This window comes from Aethalodelphis obliquidens, unplaced genomic scaffold, assembly GCF_003676395.1.
Source record: "Aethalodelphis obliquidens isolate GAN/ISIS:26980383/991018 unplaced genomic scaffold, ASM367639v1 scaffold38, whole genome shotgun sequence".
NCBI classification, from domain to species: Eukaryota; Metazoa; Chordata; class Mammalia; order Artiodactyla; family Delphinidae; genus Aethalodelphis; species Aethalodelphis obliquidens.
This window is the reverse complement of record NW_020837982.1, coordinates 1,092,231-1,112,382: the sequence shown is the minus strand read 5'-3', so window position 1 is coordinate 1,112,382 and position 20,152 is coordinate 1,092,231. Positions and strand designations below refer to the sequence as shown.

Below are 20,152 nucleotides of genomic sequence, written 5' to 3'. Positions count from 1 at the left end.
GCAATTTGGACTTTATTTTCTAGGTTGGGAAAGACATTAATGGGTCTTAAGCAAGAGAGTGAGATGATAAAGTAGGGTCTTTCTCTTTCATACATTCATTGAGTCATTCATTCCACTCAATATAATTGTCAAGTATCTTCTATATGCAAGGCACTATACAAAATGCTGAAATACAAAGAACAGAAATAAGATGGAGTCATATCCTCAGAGAGCTCGCCATCTGGTAGGGAGAGAGATAGGTAAACAGATGATTATCATGTGTAAATTTTATGCTAGAGATTCACACAGAATACTCCAGGGTGGCCTTATGGATGAGGGAACATTAGAGCTGAATCTCGAAGGACTCATACAAATTAGGTGAAGAGAGGGTGGGAAGGGTGTTGCTGGCAGGGAGAGAGAGGAGAGAGCATGTGATGCTTGGGAATAACTGCACACGGTTGAGGAGAGCTGGTGCTTTGCGTGGGAGGCCGGGGGAGGAGAGGAAGATGCTGCTGAAAGGTAGGCAGCAGCCGGAACAGAAAGGGCTGTGAAGAGGGTCCTGGACTTTATCCTCGAAGACATGAGGGAGGGAGATGCTCAGATTCGTGCTGATGCAGAGAATGGATTGGAGAGGGACAAGGTGGGCGGCAGGGAGACCAGCCAGGCAGTTGCTGTTCTTATCCAGGAGAGAGATCATGAAGGACTGAATTAAAGTAGTGTCTGGGGTGGGCGACAGTGATAGCTAGTGTTTATCGAGCACTTGCTGGATGCCAGAACTGTTCTGCGCACACGCGTTAACTCACTTAGCCTTCTAGCCACCCTCTGGGACAGAAACCATCATTATTCCCATTTTACAGACGAGGAAATGAGGCACAGGGTCACCATCTAGGGTGTGCGTATTTGTACTCAGGCCATCTACAGGGTTGGGGGACCATGGCTGGGGGAGCAGTTTTGGGTGGAGGTGTGGGGCAGGGGAAGAGGATGCGTTCAGTTTAGACTTTTGATTTGAGACGCCCACGGGACTCCGAGGGGAGGCATTTGGCAGTACCTGGAGTCCTGCGTTGGGGGTCAGGAAAGAGATCTGGGGCTGGGGGTAGTGCTTTGAAAGTCATGGTAAAGGGTGAGCTCAATTAAGGAAATTGCAGAATGGGACAAGCGAAAGCCAGCATCCTGGGTCGCCCATCATCTCAGGGGTGAACAGAGAAGGAAGTGCTTATGAAGATGACTCAGGAGGAGCAGAAAGAGAGGTGGGAAGAAAACCAGACCAGAGTGGGGAGAAGAGGGTCTCAGGGAGGGCGTGGCCAACAGTCCACATGCTGCTGGGAAGCCAGGTGGGATGAAGTGAGGAGTGTCCTGACCGACAAAGATTGGGTTTGGCCACAGAGATTTCATGGGCCACCTTGATGACAAAGAGTTTCCGTGGGATGCTAGAGGTGGGCCGGGAAGGGAAAGGGAGGTGAGGGAGTAGAGAGAAGCAAGTCTAGACAACTGTTTGGAGACTCTTTTAGGGCGGGAAGGAGGAGGAGAGGCTGCGAGGCAGAGAGCAGGCGAAATAGAGTGACTTTACCTCTTTCTAAGACGTAAGCATTTTTTAAAACATATTTATATATTTTTTAACATATTTACAATTTATTGTATAATTGCTTTACAATGGTTGCGTTAGTTTCTGTTTTATAACAAAGTGAATCAGCTATACATATACACACATCCCCATATCTTAAGCATGTTTTATTGACTTTGAGATTTCCCCCAACAGAGCTGAGCACATTTGCTCATCCTAGCCAAGCAACACTTCTTTTAAGGACCCTTCTCCTTCCTGCTCTACGCCCTGTCATCACCTCCACCTTGACAAAAACAAACTCTCCTTGTGTAGGAAGAAAAGGTGAAAACCTGACTCTTGGCAAAACCATCCGGGGATCTGAAGATCTTTCTCCCTTCGAGGAGGAGTGGCAACACGTGAGGAAGCAGCTAAGCTAGTAGATGCTTAATTGATTCTTATTTTCATCTATGTGTGGGGAACACTATTCCCTGTTGAGCATGGAGGTGTGGCCACACAGCAGGCTATCCTGCCTCCTGGTGCCTCCCCAGCGCTTTCTGGAGCAGAACTGGATGCTACCATGTTTGTGCGGCTCCAGCTTTGACATTTTGGAAGTTGCTGAAGGCATGTGGAACAAATTCTCTCCCCTGCCTTGAAAAACACAACTGGGCAAGCCTCCATTTTTAACGGGGCCCGTGAAGCATATTAAGGACCATGGATCTAGCTGTCAGATGGACAGATGAGTCTTCTCTTTTGAAAGGCACTTAGGAAGTTGTATTTGGAGGAGCTGTCAAAAGCATTTGGGGGCATCCCACCCAACATCTGGGCCTTTTTAATTTGGGGGTAGAGGCGGGTGTACTGTTTCTCGTTGTGAGCCATGGTGGGATTCCCTCCAAATGTTGGAGATGTGGCCAACCTACGCTGATGGTAAAGGCTTAGGCTTCTGTAGGAGCCGACCGTGCCCACGCGGCCTGCCAGTGACCTAACTGGGGCCGACGGGACGCAAACATTTGTGTTTGCCTTGTGTATCTACAGCCCCAAAGAGTCTAGCAAGCAGCTGATTGATGCAGGGTGTGGTGTGACCGTGGGCATTCTCATGGTACTCTGCATACAGCCCAAGTGAGGAACCAACACACGGTCCAGGTTGCGGAATCGGAACCCTTCTCATTCCCAATGGCTCCAGACTGGTAGTAGAAGGACTTCTTGGTGAGAACGGGGTATATCTGGGCAGTGATTAGCAACTCTGGTTCCCCAAGGCATTTCTGAGACCCTCGAATATAAACGCAGGGCCATGTTTCCCCGAAAACTTTCTGAACAATGAGGCTGGTGGCCAACCGACTGCCCAGGGTCTGCAGAGTCATCCTCAGTCCCGCCAAGAAGTATGGGCAGGGCGGTTGAATAAAGATTTGATGGACACATTGGATAAACATTTAGAAATCAAGACTCACCGCCAGGCTCTTTGAGGAGGAAGTGGGAGATGATGAAAATTTTCTTATGTCAAATCATGACAGGAAGTCCCATCAGGATTAGCAATCGCCTTCAGTTAGGGGCAAAGAATCTGGCGACATCAACGTAGACGATGTTGTGCTCTTACTACATGAATGTCCTAGATTTTCTCTTTCACATATATTCGCTCACTCATTTAATTCTCCCCACGGTCCAGAGTTCGGTGAGGACCTTCCCATCTGTTCCATCCACTCTTAGGCACACAGATGGCTTCCAGATCTCTGTCTCCAGCCCTGACCTCTTTCGTGAGCTTTTGCTTTGATTAGGATCTCTAAGTGTGCAGCCAGCAATGATACAGATACCATCACCCATCACAGGCTGGTCCCACAGCCTCAGGGAGGAGCAGGGCCCCCAGGGCAGATTTTAAAGGGAGTTTTGGCAGGCGGGGGCGGGGGAGGCAGGGAGAGCACTGGAGCGCAGCATCTGAGTGGTCTTTGGGCCCAGAGTGCAGATCTGAGTTAGTATATAGTTCATTCTTTCAATCCTGCACATTTACTGAGCTCATATCTAAGCAAGGCACGGGGGATAGAGAATCCTAGAGACACCATCCTTGCTCTCAGGGAGCTCCCAGCCTAACTGAGTCAAGGGCTGATGGGGGCTAAGGAAGACAGTTCGTAAGAGGAAGGCATAGGGGCAGCGATGCACAAGGGGAGGTAAATTCTGCAAGGAGAGTTTTACATCTCTTAGGAGTGGGATAAAATTGCTGAGAAGCCTGCTTGATTCTGTGAGCGCTCCAAGGCGGGACCAGGTCTCCCTCATCTTCGTCTTCCCAGCAAAGCAGGTGCTCGGTGAATATTTGCTGAAGGAATAAATGAATGTATAGGGTGTTATATGGCGCGACTACCTGCTCCTTGGGGGGTGGCAGGACAGGACGGGGAAGGTCTTCTTAGAGGCTGTGCTCTTTGAGCAGTAGCTAGAAATAGGACTAGGCCTTTGCCAGGTAGGTAAGACCAGGAAGGGATGCTGGGCAGAAGGAACAGTGGGGCAAATGCACAGAGGCAGGCATCAGAGAGCATGGTGGATGGGTGTCTGACACTGGGATGCAGGGGACAGGTTGGTCAACCATGGGCAGTTGATGAGGCTGGAGAGGTGGGCAGGGGCCAGGCTGAACAGGACCTCGGATGCCAGTCTAAGAGGTTGGGCTTTTGCGAATTACAGGAAGCCCAGGAATTTAAGGGTTTTAAGTAGGGCAGCCATGTGGCTGCCATGTGTGTGGCCTGGGGAAGGGGCACGACCAAGGAGCACAGACAGAGCCTCTCTTCTAAAGTTTTAGGGCGGCTACATACCCCAACCCCTGCTTCTCACTAGTAGGAACCCAGGTTCTGCCTCTCAGACCAGGGGAGGGGGGTTTATCTCACATGTCCTTGCCACCATGGACCTTAACAGCACCCCACGCCAGCTGGCATGAAGGAGGGAGTCCGCAGGTGGCAGAGCAGGTGCAAAACTGCTATCGCCCAAACTTCCAGGTGGTTCCCGTGTGCTTGAGTGACCCCCAGGCTGCTAACGCTGGAGGCCCTTCGAGGTCATCTAACCCAGCCCTTCCATTCTATGGATGGGAACACTGAGGCCCAGGGACGGGGGCAACCTGTCCAAGTTCTCATGGCGCAGTCAGGACTAGAATCCAGGCCTGTGGGCTCCCTGTCTGGTTTTCTCTCCCCAGATAGATCTGTGCTCATAGCCGAGTCCTGCAGTTCCCTTAGCTCGGCAACCTGAAGCAAGTGACTTGGCAGTTTTGTCATCTGGAACGTGGCATAACAATATCCCCCTTTTGGGGTTGTTGTGGGGAATAAATGAAATAATGCAGGTCAAGCGTCTCTGCAGCTTAACGCCTGGCGGGGAGTGTGCGCTCAGGTAGGAGGAACTGTTCTCTCCCTCCGTGTTCTGTTTCTGCTCTCAGCGTGTTATCCCACTGCCTGTCTCTGGTGGTGGGGGTCCTGGGATGGTGCAGGGGCTCCTGCAACAGCTGAGCCAGGGGGGCACTTCTCAGATTGTCCAAGGAAGGCAGGGGCATACCTTGGCTTATTTGGGTTTAGGGCAAATACAGATGGAAAAAAGCATTCTTTGGTCTGGGTTACAGCCCAATGGTGTGTTCTTTTGGATGACAAAGTAAAGTGAAAAATATTGAGAGAAGTGCGTGTGTAATTTTGCACGGGTGGGATGACTTTACCAGGCAAAAGGACTTTCCCATTTACAAAGGGATTCATGGCAGGAGTCCTGTAAGTTCCCAGTTCCGCTCAGGGCTTTCACTCAGGAGTCAATTTCCCTAGCATGATTCACACCAAGTTTCTAGGAAAGGGCCTTCTGGCCCCCCAAATAGTCTTGTCATCTCTGGCCTTCTTTCAAGATTCCCTTGAGCTTTGAGCTGAAGCAGCAGAATCTTGGAATGGGAACAGTGTAGCCGCTATAGGTTGTAAGACCACGGTGACTTTATGTGCCATTGAGAAAGAAAAAACATCGCCAGTCGTAACGGATGCGCAACAAGCCCCAATTTCAGAAATGTGAAAAAAATTTGCATCTTAGAATCAATGTTTGAGAACCAGGGTCAGCTGGATAGGTTAGTACTAATAGCAGAGTTGAGAATATACCAATGGGGGCCAATCCCCAAATCATACATGACTTAAGATTATTTAACGGTTATTTTTCCTATGTGAAAGAAACCACTAATACGTAGGTTCCCTGAGGACAGACACTGGGTCTGTTTTGCTCACCACCGTATCCCTATCGCTTCACCCATAGTAGGTGTTCAACAAATATTTGCTCAACAAGTAAATAAAACAAAGCCGCCTTATAAGACACGTGGCGAAACCAGACAAGAAAACATCATTCAGAATTCCCCCACTGCGGGTACTTTGCCTTATTTCCTTCCAGTCTTATTTCCTATGAATATGCTCTTTTATATACGTGTAAACACAATGTATTATTAGGTTTAGCTCCAGGATGTGTCTTTGTATTTCTCTATTAATATGAATGAAGGGATGAAATGAGATGGTGTGGAAATGCTTTGAAGACTGTAAAATGTTTAACCAAATATCTTATTATTACTTATAATAACCATAGCAATGCTAATACGAATGAGGCTGATTTTCTGAAAATATACTTCAAAGCCAACAATGAATTTGTCCTCTGAAGCTGGGTATATGTTCTGTCCCTGACCGCCACGGGGAGTCCCTCTGTTTCATGTTGGGAAGAGAAAGAGACTTAAGGGTTCTGAGAAGTTATCAGCTCCAGATTCCCACCAGGCCCAGAAATTTCTTTGGTGTCAGTAAGGGGGGTCAGTGTGGAGTGGGGAGGACAGAGCACATCTCTCAGGCCAATGACACAGGAGCCTACAGAGAGCTTCCTTCTTTCCAACCTTTGCTAGCGGTGAGATGGAGTTACCCTGTGGGTTTCAAGGAAGGCTGTTCACTTCCTCTGCATGGTAATAGCAATGTGGACACCAGAGAGGTGTCAGTACAGGTAAGTCATGCAGGATCAGAGTGGTGGTTACTTTCAACAAAACACAAAATCAGATTCGCATCGGAAAACTAGCCCCAAATTCACCATTAGATAGTCAAAGAATTCATGGACACACTTATTAGTCTAACCCATGTCTGGTTCTTCGAAGGGAGGTAGATTGACTCACATCACACACAGAAGGCAGGACTAGCCAGGCTCCTCTGTGCCCTGTTCTCCACGAGGCCTCAACCTTGGCCTACAAAGACTTGGAAGAACACTAACATAGTTTCCTTCTTTCTTTCCTTTTCTTCCTTCCTTCCTTCCTTCTTTCTTTCTTGTCATTAGCCCTTCATTTTCATTGAAATGGATAGTTTAGATGAAGAACAGAACTAGAATAGTATTAACAATCGACTTCTGAAAAATCACATTTGTATAAAGGAAATAAAAAAGGCCAGCAGAATTCCAGAAAAGGTGCAGCCCGTATTACTGCACTTGGATGAAGTATGCTGTTCAGGGTAGCATACTACTACTTAGGCCACACAAGCCCAGGAGCAGGAGACAAACAGCGGGCAGAACTCCAGGTAGTATTTATTCTGGATTCTCCAGTGAGCTCAAGAATAGTTAGTATTTTTGAAACATTCAGCTAAAGCTCTTTACGAAAATGACCGTGTCTTCAACACGTTTTTACGCTAACGCAGTTTCTCACAGCTCAAAGGCAAATCCCTGGGATGACCCTAGCCCCCTTAAAGTCCCTGCCTAAGAACTCAAGACTGCCGAAAGAACTTACTGTTTGTTTGTTCCTGCCGAGACCAAAAGGTAGGGCCCCTGTCTCCCTGTCTCTGCAGGAGGAGAGAAGCCTAACTGTGATGGGGTCCTATTAGCAAACTTGGATGGGTTCCACAGGCACTGACCCCCACCCCCTGACTTCCAGCTTTTTGTAATGCTTCATCTCCCTGACTCTGCTCAGGCACCCTCTATCCCCCCAACCCTCCCCCTCATTTTCCCTTTAAAACGCCAAGTGCCTTCTGCACAAATCGAAGTTGAGTTCAGTTCAGGCTGAACCCTCTTCCCTACTGCAATAGTATATTACTGATTAAATCTGTCCTTGCTGCTTTGTTTATCTGACAGTACTCGAAGGAAGGCTTGCTGCTACACCCAGGCTAATAGCTTGGGCTCCGGGCTCTCTGCACACCTTGACCTGCTAGTCTGCGCTCACGCTTCCTGATTCAAATCCTCAGCCTTGAACTTGGCTCTGTGCTGTCTGCTTCATGCCTGCCCTCTTTGTCCTCTAGGATGAAGTTTTCTGGTCGTTTCACCAGGCTCCCACCTTGCACACTCGTGAATACTCCACTTCTGCCTACACTGCCTGCCTCTATCTCTGAGCCGCTTAGTTGCCGGGCCAACCTCCCAGCCTTCTCTACCCCAGTCTCAGAGCCACCATCCCACCTGCTACATGTTGCAGTGGAGGCTGATCTTGATATTTAGCAACGGCCCAGGCATTAAGTACAGGGAATAGTTCGTGAGGCCTGCGCCACCAACGTTTTCCCAGCTCGCTTAGAGAGTTAAAACCAGGTTCCGATACAGAAGATCGCTTTATAAAATGGCTAAGGAATCACTGATCAGTACTGCATGAGAGACGATTTGGGCCAAATTGTAAAAACAAGCGGAGCTGCTAAGTTACGTGTGCATCTCTTTGCTGACTGCTGCTCCCGTTCTCCGGGGTCTCCTTTCCTCACACCCTAGAGCTGGGCTCCCTGTCACTCATTCACCTCATTCTTTGCTCCAGGCCTCCCAGGGCACGTTGTCTTGGGCGACCTGGTTTAGGACTCCCTCAGAGTCGTAGGCTCTCCAGCTTTTATTCTAGGCAAACCAGGAGATCAGAGAAAAAACGCATCCCCATGTCTCTCTGCAGTCCTGTTTGGAGGCTTCCTCCCCACTGAGAATTTACAAAGGTCTCCCTTTGAGGTGTGGAAGCCGTGTCACATCTGTGCCAATCCTCACTCCACGGACGCACAGAGTTGACGTAGAAGTCCCGGCTGGCTGGGAGGGCCCCTCCTCTGGTGCTAAATCAGAGAGCAGACAGGAACCCATGAAGAGGCTTCCCTCCACTTAAACTCTGTTACAAGAGAGTGATGCTCTATCCCTGTTCCTTTTTGCAGGCCACCTGGCTTTGTATCACCACAGTGATGAAACACACCAAACCCTGATGAGCAATTTCCCTCAGAATCCACTGGACTCCCACCCGACCCGCACAAAGATTTTTTTTCCCAGAATGTTTTGGGAAAAAAACCCCCAACCAGTTGAGTGAAAAAGCAAATAAGCTGGGTTTCCCTCATGCCCAATTGCAGAAACCGACAGGCGGTACAGGAGAATTGGATTACAGAGGTTAGCCTGATACATTTCTCCAATTTCAGGGTGAGTCTCTTTACTGAGCCCAGCCCCGCTCCAGCCTCCTGGGTGGACTCAGAGCCTTCCAGGAGTGGGAATCCCATTTCTCCTCCTCGCGTGGCGGGTGGCCGGGAGAGACCGAGGACCGCTGATCCAGAGAGCCCTGGGGACTTACCCTCTGCTCCTGTGTGGCCACGAAAGTCTGGAACCCTGGTGCCACCCCAAAGCCTAGCTCTTGGATGAAAGGCGGCTCAGACTGACTGTGGATCTGAACCTTCACGCCTGCTTCAAACGTCGTTTCCTCTGAAAGAACAAAGATGGACAGAGCCATGGGTCAATGATAACAGATGCTCACGGAGTCCTGGGACTGAAAAGCTCAAAAGGATGCTGGAAAGGCCCCACGGTAGGCAGAATCATGGCCCCCCAGAGATGTGCACATCCTCGTCCCTGGAAACTGTGGCTGTGTTACCTTACATTGGTGAAAGGGATGCTGCAGATGTAACTAAGGATTTTGAGGTGGGGAGATTGTCCTTGGTCATCCAGGTGGCCCAATGTGATCACAAGGGTCCTTACAAGAGGGAAGCGGGAGGATCAGAGTCAGAGAGATGTGGAAAAATCTATGCTGCTGGCTTTGAAGATGGAGGAAGGATCCGTAAGCCCAGGGATGCAGGCAGCTTCCAGAAGCTAGAAAACGCAAGGGAATGGATTTCCCCTAGAGCCTCTAGAAGGAATGCAGCCCTGCTGACACCTTAAAATACATTTTTGACTTCTGGCTTCCAGAGCTGTAAGATAATAAATTCATGTTGTTTGATGCCTCTAAGGTTGTGGCAATCTGTTAGAGTAGCGATCAGAAACGAATTCAGGTCAGCTAGGCCAACCAACTTTTTGCTTCAATCTGCAGAACTATAGAATGGGATTATGAAGTGAGTTAAGCACCTATTCTCTTTATTTACTAACTTCTCTACTGGGCCATGAGCTGAGGCGAGGAGATCAGGAGAAGGAAAACACGATGATACAGCAGTTGAAATAAAAATACGGGGCCACGGGGCTTCCCTGGTGGCGCAGTGGTTGAGAGTCCGCCTGCCGATGCAGGGGACACGGGTTCGTGCCCCGATCCGGGAAGATCCCACATGCCGTGAAGCGGCTGGGCCCGTGAGCCATGGCCGCTGAGCCTGCACCTCCGCAACGGGAGAGGCCACAGCAGTGAGAGGCCCGCGTACCGCAAAAACAAAAAAACACAAAAACAAAAAACCACGGGGATTTCCTGTAAGCCCCTTGGAGCTGCAGGAGATGGGAAACTAGAAGAGAAGCTTCTCCCCTTTTGTTCTTTGGCAGGAGAAACGGCCCTCGGCCGTGAGCGGGGGAGGGACAGCAGAAAGGGATGGGATGGCAGAGCCTGGCTCATCCTATATGTTGGTGCTTATAATTGGTGGGAAGTGCACCTATGGGATCTATCAGCCTTTCCTGGGTCTCCTCTTATTCTTTGCAAACAGCTTGAAGCATGAGTTTTCCAAAATGCAAATCTTAGTCACTTATAAGGAGCCCAATCTCCTTCACCTGCTCCCGTTCCAGCCTTGCTCTGGGCAGCCCTCTGCTTCGTGGCACTATGTGTTCCAACCCACCAGGGCCGCCAGATTGGTTGTTACTGATCCCTGCTCTACACGGAGCACATGCATCTCCTTCTGCCTGGAATGTATTTATTTATTTATTTATTTTTGCGGTACGCGGGCCTCTCACTATCGCGGCCTCTCCTGTTGCGGAGCACAGGCTCTGGACGCGCAGGCTCAGCGGCCATGGCTCAGGGGCCCAGCCGCTCTGCGGCACGTGGGATCTTCCCGGACCGGGGCACGAACCCGTGTCCCCGGCATCGGCAGGTGGACTCTCAACCACTGCGCCACCAGGGAAGCCCCTGGAATGTCTTTTGCTTGGTCCACCTGACCATCTCCCTTCTCATCACTGAAGATTCAGCCCCCAGCCCCAGCCCAGAGCCACTCCTTCTCCTGCCTGGTTGTGTCTCACATACGCCTGGTGAAGCCTCTGCCACACCGCGTCATAATCCTTTATCTCACTGTCTTCTCCACAAGGCTGAGCATCGTTGAGGCCAAGTTCAGGGCTTTCTCTCTGGATCTCAAAGGCCCTGCACACGGCTGGGCATCTTGCAGGCACCCAGGGAACGCCTGTTGCATGAACGAGTGAGAGACTTGTGACTCCAACCTTTACTTGCTTATTCATGGGCAAGGCCAACCTAGTAACCACATCAAGGAGTATTCTGAAACTAGAGAATAGGGAGAGGATGGGTAAATGCAGAAATCAGGGAGGATAAGAGGGGATGGAGGTCAGAGGTCAAGGAGGGGGAGTGTGTCAGCCCCAGGGCCATAGCGTAGGGAGAGCCTGGGGAAACGCTCCAAAGCTGGCACAGAAGAGAAAGGCGAGGAGGGAAGGGCCGGAGCCAGGCAGTGAATGCGCAGGACCTAGGGCAGCCTGGGAGCCTGTGACCGAGGCAGGGCGAGGCGTCGAGAGCTGGGTGAGAATTCCAAGGTCGGGGGCACAGGCCAAGGTGGAGGAGGCAGACAGGGACCAGAGGAAGAATAGGCAGGGCTCTCACAATCTAGACCAGGAATCCAGTGGCTGAAGTGAGGTTCAGGCAAAAGAGAGCCTCAGCCAGGAATCCTTTCATACACATCTCCGTGGAGCAGTAGAGAATCCCGTGAAACCCACGAACACCTCCCCCTTTCCTCCAGCAGGGTCAAGTCTTCCGCCATCTCTTTACCCAGATGGCTCCGTGCAAACTCTTGCCCCTACATCCCTGCGTGCCTGTGGATTTGTGTCCATCTCTCCCGTGGATGGCGGATGCCTCAGGAGAGGAGAGTGCTTCTTGCTCAGTCCGGTGCCCATTGCCCAGCCTGGGGCTTGGCCCACGGGTACATCAGGGAGGGGGCCGAGGGAGAGGGAGGATGGGGGAGATGAAGAAGGCTGAGTGGCCAGCTTTCAGTGGCTGTGTGTTCTAAGGTCTGCCCAAGAGAGGGGTTGAGGAGAGGCCAAGGAGCCCAAAGGACAGGCTTTGATGGGGGAGAAGTGAACACACAGTGATACTGGGATACAGGGATGTCCGTGCTTGGATGAATGAATTCAGTAAGCTGTAGCGGGTGGGAGAGGAGAGATGCCAAAACGTGTTTTCCAGAGCTAGTGAAGCTGTGTGCCTGCGATATAAGGGAGCTTAAGAAACCTTAGAGCCAGTAGGACAGGTACCTGCAGGTACCTGTGGTTACAGGTACCTGTGGTTACAGGGAGAAATGAGAAACGAGGCCTTGGTGTCAGAAGTGCTGTGAGTAATGGGCAAAGAGGACAGCCAGGCATGCCTGTGTCAGTGAGAGCCGCCCAAGGCTACTCAGACTGGGTTGGGGTTCAGATGGGGAGTTTATTCAAGAAGCAGCAGGGGCTGGAGCAGAGTAAATTCCTAAAGTATTCTCAGATCATTACAAACATGGATGGGCATGCAAGCTGATGGGCAGAGTCAGAAGAGACACGAGTAAGGTTTCTGCCCTCTTCAGGATAATGCTGTCTAGAGGAACCTTCTACCAAGATGAAATGTTCTAGAATCCTTGCTATCCAACCTGGTACTCTCAGCCACATGAAATGTGACTCTTGCAGGTGAGGAACTGAATTTAGAATTTAATTAATTAATGCCCCCCAACTTTACTGATGCATAATTGACAAATAAAATTGTATGGTATTTAAAGTGCACAGTGGGATGATTTGATGTAGGTATACATTGTGAAAGGATTCTCCCTATCAGGTTAATTCACATATCCATCACTTCATGTATTACCTTTCTGGCCTGCTTTATTTATCTATTTTTTATCCAATTGAATTTTAATTAATTAAACTTAAAATTAAGTAGCCACATGTGGCTGGTGACCCCCTTACTGGGCAGTGCAGTCGTAGAATGTCACCTGTGAGCAGATCCCAGCCCTCTCGGAGCAGTAGGGGTAACAAGGGCTTGAGCACCCCACTTTCCTATGCAGGTGCCCCTGTGGGGTCTCTTGTCCAGAAGCAGGAGATCTGGGTGGGGGTCTGAGCAGTAGAGCTCTGCCTATTTGTAGTCATGATTGTAGTCCCAGATCCTCCCTGACCCTGCTTCTCCCAAAGCACCACTTATCCTCTCATCTCCAGGTAGTTCCTCTTCCTTCACAGAACTGCCCTCAGCTCCCCTTTATGGAGTAATTCTGCAGTTTGATAGTGAATAACAGCCTCCCTCCAGTCCCTGCCCTGTCCCCACCCTCGGCTCCTGCCTTTCCTGGACACGGCACACTATCAGTGCAAATACGAGGACACACTTTAAGAAATGAAGTGATCAAGCATAGGCCGTTAGAGCCAAAGGCTCCGCCCACGTACCTCCAACGGTCTCAGACTAGAACGCACGTTGACATCACATACGGAGCTCTGCGTGACCAGCCCCGGGATCCACTCCCTAGCAATTCTGATTCTGTCCCTCTGGGGTGAAGCCCAGGAAACTTGCAGGCCCAGGGATTCTGATACAAATTATCTGAGGCCAAACACATTTGGGCAGCAGTGATCTAGTCCAGAGAGGGGAATTGACTTGCCCAAGGTCACACAGCAAGTCAAGAGCAGAGCAGGGGCCAAGAGCCAGGTCTTCTGACTTGCAATTCGTCACTCTTCCTCCCCAACTAGGGGTGTGGTTTATTTCACGTGAGCAGATGTCCTGGTTCATAGCCCTGGGGTTCTGAGTGGATGCTGGAGAAAGGGAATATTTCTTTCATTGTCATATCCCCTAAAGCCCCTAGCATGGTGCCTGGAACAGAGCAGAGCTCAATAACTACTTGTTGAATGAAACAAATTGAGTGAGGGAGTGTCCTCTGCTGAGCTGACTGTTCCCCGCCCTTTGACCAGCTGTGAGTCTGCCAGGGTCTGGCTGGACCCTAGGAAACACCAGCACCACATGTCACCCAGTGACGGGCTTGCTCCCATGTTGCACAAGGCAGAAGGTCTCATTCACCGACATGCAGCTGGGCTGCACAGAAAACAGCAGCAACAGCAGCAACAATAACAATAACAAGAACTCGGACCACCCATACAATGTTTGGGTTCAAACTGAAAATGTGGGGCACCTCGTTAAAAATGTATTGAGAAACTCAAGACAGCAGTGGTAGAGGATTAAACCAAGAGTGTGACCCTCCTGAGCCTGTGTGACTGCAGTGGTCACACAACCGGGAAGCCAGCCCCGATGATAACCCCCGTTGGTGCTGGACAGAATTGTTCACATCTTCCTATTCCTCTCACCACCGAAAGATTCAACACTGAGTCGCTTCAAAGAGTGCAGGCCCCCAGTGCAGTGAAGGATTTGTTTACATATCACGAACACCAGGATTCAAAGCCGCAGAGAGAGAGAGCACAGAGAAAGGGGAAGTTACTACACACACACAGCGTTAGGAGCTCTTGTTAATTGGGACCGAGCTGAAACCCTGACGGCGTAACATGAAAGATGATGTTGAATCAGGAGGAGGGTGGTAAAGAGACTTCAACCTGCAGAAGCCAGAGTCTCCTTTTTAGGAGCAGGGCCACGGCCGGCACCAGGTGAAGTCTGCCTGTGGAGAATTTTCTGTGCCTGCAGAAAGGATTGGGAAGCTCTGCTGGGCGGGGGAGTCGGCGGGGGGGGGGGGGGGGGGCGGGGAGCCACGGGCAGAATGCATAATGGGGCAGGGAAAGTACATCCCAATAAAAGCTTACATTTTTAATCTTTGCAAATTACAGGAAGCACGCAGAGGCAATAAACACTGAAGAGGAGGCAAAGAAAATCCGGAGGAATTTTCTAGGCTAAGGTAGGGATGTGCTGGTACAAAGCAATCTTGGGTTGGAGGAAACTGTCTCTGTAACAGTGGCTGGGATAGGTAGCTTGAGAGGAGAGGGTGGGAGGGAGGCCAGCCATGCGGTGAGATGCGTCTCAGTGCAGGATGGCTCTGTTTGTCCCCTACCCATCCTCTCCACTCTGCTCTCTGCCCTGGGAGCTGCACTTGTATGAAGTGTGCTGTTGGGCTCCCTTGCCCTCTAGCTGCTGGTTGGCTGCAGCCAATGGTGGGCCCAGGTAGGAAACTGGGGGAGAGGGGAGAGGCAGGCTGGGATATTCAGTCTCTCAATTCTATTTGCCGGGTCCCTGTGCGTTAGTTGCGTGCCACCTTGGAAGGGCACAAGTCTGGCTCGGGGCCTGGAGGGAGCGCTCCATTCTGATATGGGCTCTTTCTCCCTTTCCCAGGCATGGCAATGGCTCTCTCTGCTACCAGGCTCAGGATACTGCCCCATCAGTACTGCCTTCCCTAAGCCTTGCCCGTACCACCTTTGTGACTAGCCCTTCATTAATCGTCCCTTGTATTACCCCGTCTGTGGGTGCTGTTGATTTCTTGCTTGGATCCTGATGGCAGAGTCCCCAGAGGGCATCTACTACCTTACCTCTGAGAGGCAGTAGGAGGCCTCTCTGCCTCACTATCCATGGAAGGGCAGCCGTTGGTTGGAGCCTCTTGGGAATGGGGACCTCACTACCTGCAAGTGTAGCCCTTGGTTTCCAGAGTTCATCCTTGCACTGAGTTGACAACTGCCTGCTTTTAGATTTTACTTGTTTCTAGCTCTACCCCTTCTTCCAGGATCTGAAGATATGACCACCAGAGCCTTCTTATTTTCATGCTAACCTTCCCCAGCAGAGCTGACCCCAGCGCATCTTCATCTCTGAAGGCCTCACTAGCTGAGGCGCACTCAGGGATGTACATGGCCTGCCCAGGCTTCTGTGGGGAGGGGCCCGGGACCCTCTGCCCCCTCCCCCCAGGAGAGCCAATTGCCCTGCATGGCTTATGGAGCTCTGGGGGCTCCCACCTCCCACACTGGGGCCAGGATGGGCGGGGCTTATGCCCAGAGACGGAGCACCCCTTTCTCAAAGGAGTGAACCAGGCATTCTGAGTCAGTGGACGTGTCGGCCCCTTGTACTCGGGGGGTCAGAACCAGAGAGCGCCTAGGACAGTTGGTTAGACGCTTGGGGCTCTGGGGTCAGGCAGGGTGAGGTCACTTCCAGCTCTGTGACCTTTGGCAAGTTATTTCATCAATTGGAGCCTCATTTTTCTGCAAAATATGCAGAATAGGTTTGAACATGCTAATGGATGAAGCCTGCGTTCTCTCATCTCAGAGATCAAGGGAAAGCTCACTGAATGTCTGACAGTGACAATGACAGGGACCACGGTCCTAGCCCTTGAGAGCCCTGGCATTTCTACCAGGCCGACTACAAACGCAGTTTGGGTGGCCCGTGACAGGTGCCATTGTGGTCCCTCATGCTCCCCTGGTTGCACAGAGAAATCCATGGCATGAGTCCAAGGAGGCCCCAGGTGGGGCCCTGGAAAGAAGAACAGGGAAGTATATAAAAGAAAACATTGGCTCTGAGATCACAGAGAGCTGGGTTTGACTCCCAGCCCTACCCCTTAATAGCTGTGTGACCTCAGGCAAGTCATCTTGCCTCTCTGAGCCTTGCAAAGGATGGCTGATCTCTCAGGTTACTTTTAGCTCTAAAATCCTACGAGCTGGGGATCACGCACAAGTCTCCAACCTCACTGCATCTCATTTTAATTTCCTGAAAAACATTAAAAAAATGAGACGTGGCCGTTCAGCACTTACATCAAGTCAGAAAAGGTTGATTTTTCTAAAGACGGCACAAAGAATCCGCAAATTGTTGCCTAAAAATGGACGAGGCATCTCTTGTCCTCCCTCTCTGCCCTGCTCCACACAGACAGGCCCAGTTAAGCAGCATCCTAGGTGAGAAAACCCGAACCCAGCACGGAGATGGCAACCCTCACGCCTGATTGCTCCTGGGTGACATTCTGAGGTGAGCTGGGCTTCTGGAGGAAGAAAGATCAACGCTGTGTCCCCTGCTGGATGGGATGCAATTATATCTGTTCAGGGCGACAGCCTGAGGTAGCAAAGTGTCCTCACCAATGGCTCATGACCCAGGAGATGTTATCAAGCGGCCACAAAAGTTGGGTGAAGGCTGCAAATCCCAGCCCCCTCTGGCAGAGCCTCAAACACACTAGCATTTTAAAGACCCTATAACCTGTTACCCTCTGTTGAACCGAGTGTTATCCAAAGCAACCTTTTTTTCCTTTTCTTTTTCTTCATTTTTAAGGAACACTAGCTCTTGGCAGAAAGAACCAAGGACCAAATCAGAAGCTATGGAATCCTGTCCTAGTTCCAGTACTTAAACATGAGATGGTAGGAAAGTCACTCAGCATCTCGGAGACTTGCTTTACCACATCTGTTAAGCGGGTTCATCTGTTCAGTGATTAGCAGTGCCCTGTCTACATCACAAGAGTGTGTGAGGGTCAAAGGACAGTATGCAGGCGATGTGCCTTCTATACTGGAGAGTAATGTGCCCATGTTGGCGCAGGAGATAGTTAACGTTAGGTCTTGGTTATGCAACAGGGAAGTGTGGTCACACTAAACGCACTTCTATGAAACAAAACGTTTACAAAACGTACATTAGTGAAGGCACTGAGTGTGGAGTTGGGTCTAGGCTCATTACACAAAGATTTATTCCAAGGATCCTTTAAATAATGAGTTTCCCTAGTTCATTCAGGCTCAGAGATTATAAATTACTTGCTAAGAGAGCTGATAAGTCTGGGTGGGCAACCGACGTGCAGGAGAAAAGTGCCATGTCTCCGAAACTATACGGGAAGTTGGTGGATGATCAAGATTCTATTGATAAAAACTGTTGACACACACTGACAGCAGAACTTTGGTATAAGCAGATTGCTGAACAGATCCTGTGTGTAGATTGTGATGTCTACAGAATTCAAACTCATTCAAAGCATTACTGAATTCATAGCAACTTCCTGATATTGAATATTTTTTCAATAAATGAATGTGGAAAGCATGAGAGCATTCATGTGGGGGTGATGTCTGAGAAATATTTTGATGTTAAAAAGTCATCCTCGTATTTCCAAAGGGTGGGAAACAGTGGTCTAGATCAGAGCTTCTCATACTTGAATGTGAGTCACTGGGGATCCTGTTACCAGGCAGATTCGGTGTGGAGTCTGAGGTTTTGCATTTCTGATGAGCTCCCAGGGGAATGCCAATGCTGCTGGCGGGAGGACCACACTTTGGGTGGCAGGACTCACAGGAGAACATCTATGCTGGAACAGAGCATACCGGGCCTGTGGTTATCTGGCCTCTGCCTACCTCTCCAGCCCGAGGTCTCACCCTTGGATCCAGCCACCCCAGGACACCTGGGCCTGTCCTTGGCCTTTGCTCCCAATTCCCTCCCCCTGGCATCTCACCTCCCTATGACCCACACCCTCCTCTGACTCCCATACACTGCCCAGCTACCTGGCAAACAGGCCTGAGAGTAGGCCCGATGGTCATATCCTCTGTGAGCCACCTACCTCCCCCCCCCAAAGATACCTTTTTCCCCCTTCCAGAACTGATTATCCCCTCCTTTGCACGCCAGCTTTCCTCTATCCTTCATAGCGCTTGATGACATATAATTGTTTACACGTCTCCCAAGCAGACGGCAAATGCCTGCCATTCCTTAAGGCACTTAACGTGAGAGCTATTGGATCAATGAATTTCCATCTCGCACATAAAAGGAGGCCTCGGGATGGTTCCTAGATCGTGAACACTTTGAAAACCTGGACTGGGCCTTACATCTGTATCCCTGAGTGCCTGGCACATAGTAGGTGCTCTTTGCAATTTATTGGATAGGAAGGCGTGAGCTCTGAGGCGGGGCTGTTTCATCCACCTCCTAGATGGTCCCGTCAGACCACTGCCTACTGGGCCGGGAGTTCTAACCGAAGCACATATATTTTCTGCACAGCACTTTGCATGTGCTTTAAGCAGGTTTTCTCAGAATGACAGAAGTCAGGCGGCTTCTGGCGAATTCATGGATGCCTGCCTCCAGCAGTGCTTCTGGCTTATGGCATCATTTCTCCAGATTCCTTGGCACCTGCGGAGACCACCTCTCCAGTATGAAGGCCCACTCTAACAGTGAGCTCAGAATCGCAGCCAGCCGCACACAGCATGTTCCTGTGCTCCAGACTTGCAGAATTCAGTCCAGAGCCGGCACTTCTCCCTCTGGGGAGGTCCTCGGTACCGGGCACTAGGACAAGAGTCTTTCCTGGAAGCAGAGGTGTTGGGGAAACCATGGCAACCAACCGCATCCCTCTTGCTGTGTCCCATTTGTGATGGGGGCTGGGAACCATGCTACCCTTGAGAGCTGCTTAGACCTTCCAGCTACGTGGAAATTTTCTGATCATTTTTTAATTTAATTTTAATTTTTATCAAAGCAATACATGTACATCATTTAAAAAGCCAGTTGGTACTGCTCTACCTCTCCCCACCCCCCGAGTCCCACTCATCGGAGGCTACCACTCTCAATGGTTTGAGCTGTTTCTTCCGGTACTGACTTTCATATTTTCACGGACATCAATTGCTCGACAGTTATTTCTTGGCTTTTAAAATTTTTATATATTACCTACTGAATTTCTACCATGGGAGCTAAGGGTGTAGGTTTCTTGTATGAAGTATCCTAGCATATTCCCTTGCCTTTCACCCTCCTATATAGGCTTAGGTGATATTTTGATTAAGTCAGTATCCAGCTTTTGCATAATTATGACTATGTGAGTATTGCCCACACCCCAGCCTTATCGTGTATAACGTTTTCGATCTCCTCCTTGTGAAACTATTTTGTTTTTCCTATTTTTTTCCTTTTTGTTTTGTTTGGCTTGTACCTATAGCAGAAATGGAAAAAAAAAAAAGGTCAAACTCATAGAAAGATCAGAAAAGCATTTGCCAGGACTGGGAGTGGGGGAAATGGAGAGGTTAGTGAAAGTGTACAAACTTTCAGTTATAAGATCAGTAAGTTCGCATGGCACAGGGAGATCAGCTCAGTGCTTTGTGTCCACCTAGAGGGATGGGGTAGGGCGGGTGGGAGGGAGGGAGACGCAAGAGGGAAGAGATATGGGGACACATGTATATGTATTGCTGATTCACTTTGTTATACAGCAGAAACTAACACACCATTGTAAAGCAATTATACTCCAATAAAGATGTTAAAAAAAAAAAAAGACCGGGCTTCCCTGGAGGTGCAGTGGTTGAGAGTCCGCCTACTGATGCAGGGGACACGGGTTCGTGCCCTGGTCCGGGAGGATCCCACATGCCGCGGAGCGGCTGGGCCCGTGAGCCATGGCCGCTGAGCCTGCGCGTCCGGAGCCTATGCTCCGCAACGGGAGAGGCCACAACAGTGAGAGGCCCGCGTACCGC

At 50.2% G+C, this 20,152-nt stretch overlaps 1 protein-coding gene across 2 annotated transcripts in view; it reads right to left on the bottom strand.

Moving 5' to 3' along the window:
• The window catches only part of ASIC2 (acid sensing ion channel subunit 2), a 1,014,198-nt gene that overhangs the window by 53,201 nt on the left and 940,845 nt on the right, over nucleotides 1-20,152 (bottom strand). For both annotated transcript variants that reach the window (XM_027130289.1, XM_027130288.1), the window contains exon 3: nucleotides 9,021-9,148. In XM_027130289.1, coding sequence (XP_026986090.1) covers nucleotides 9,021-9,148 — 128 coding nt within the window. The remainder of the gene's footprint in view (nucleotides 1-9,020; nucleotides 9,149-20,152) is intronic.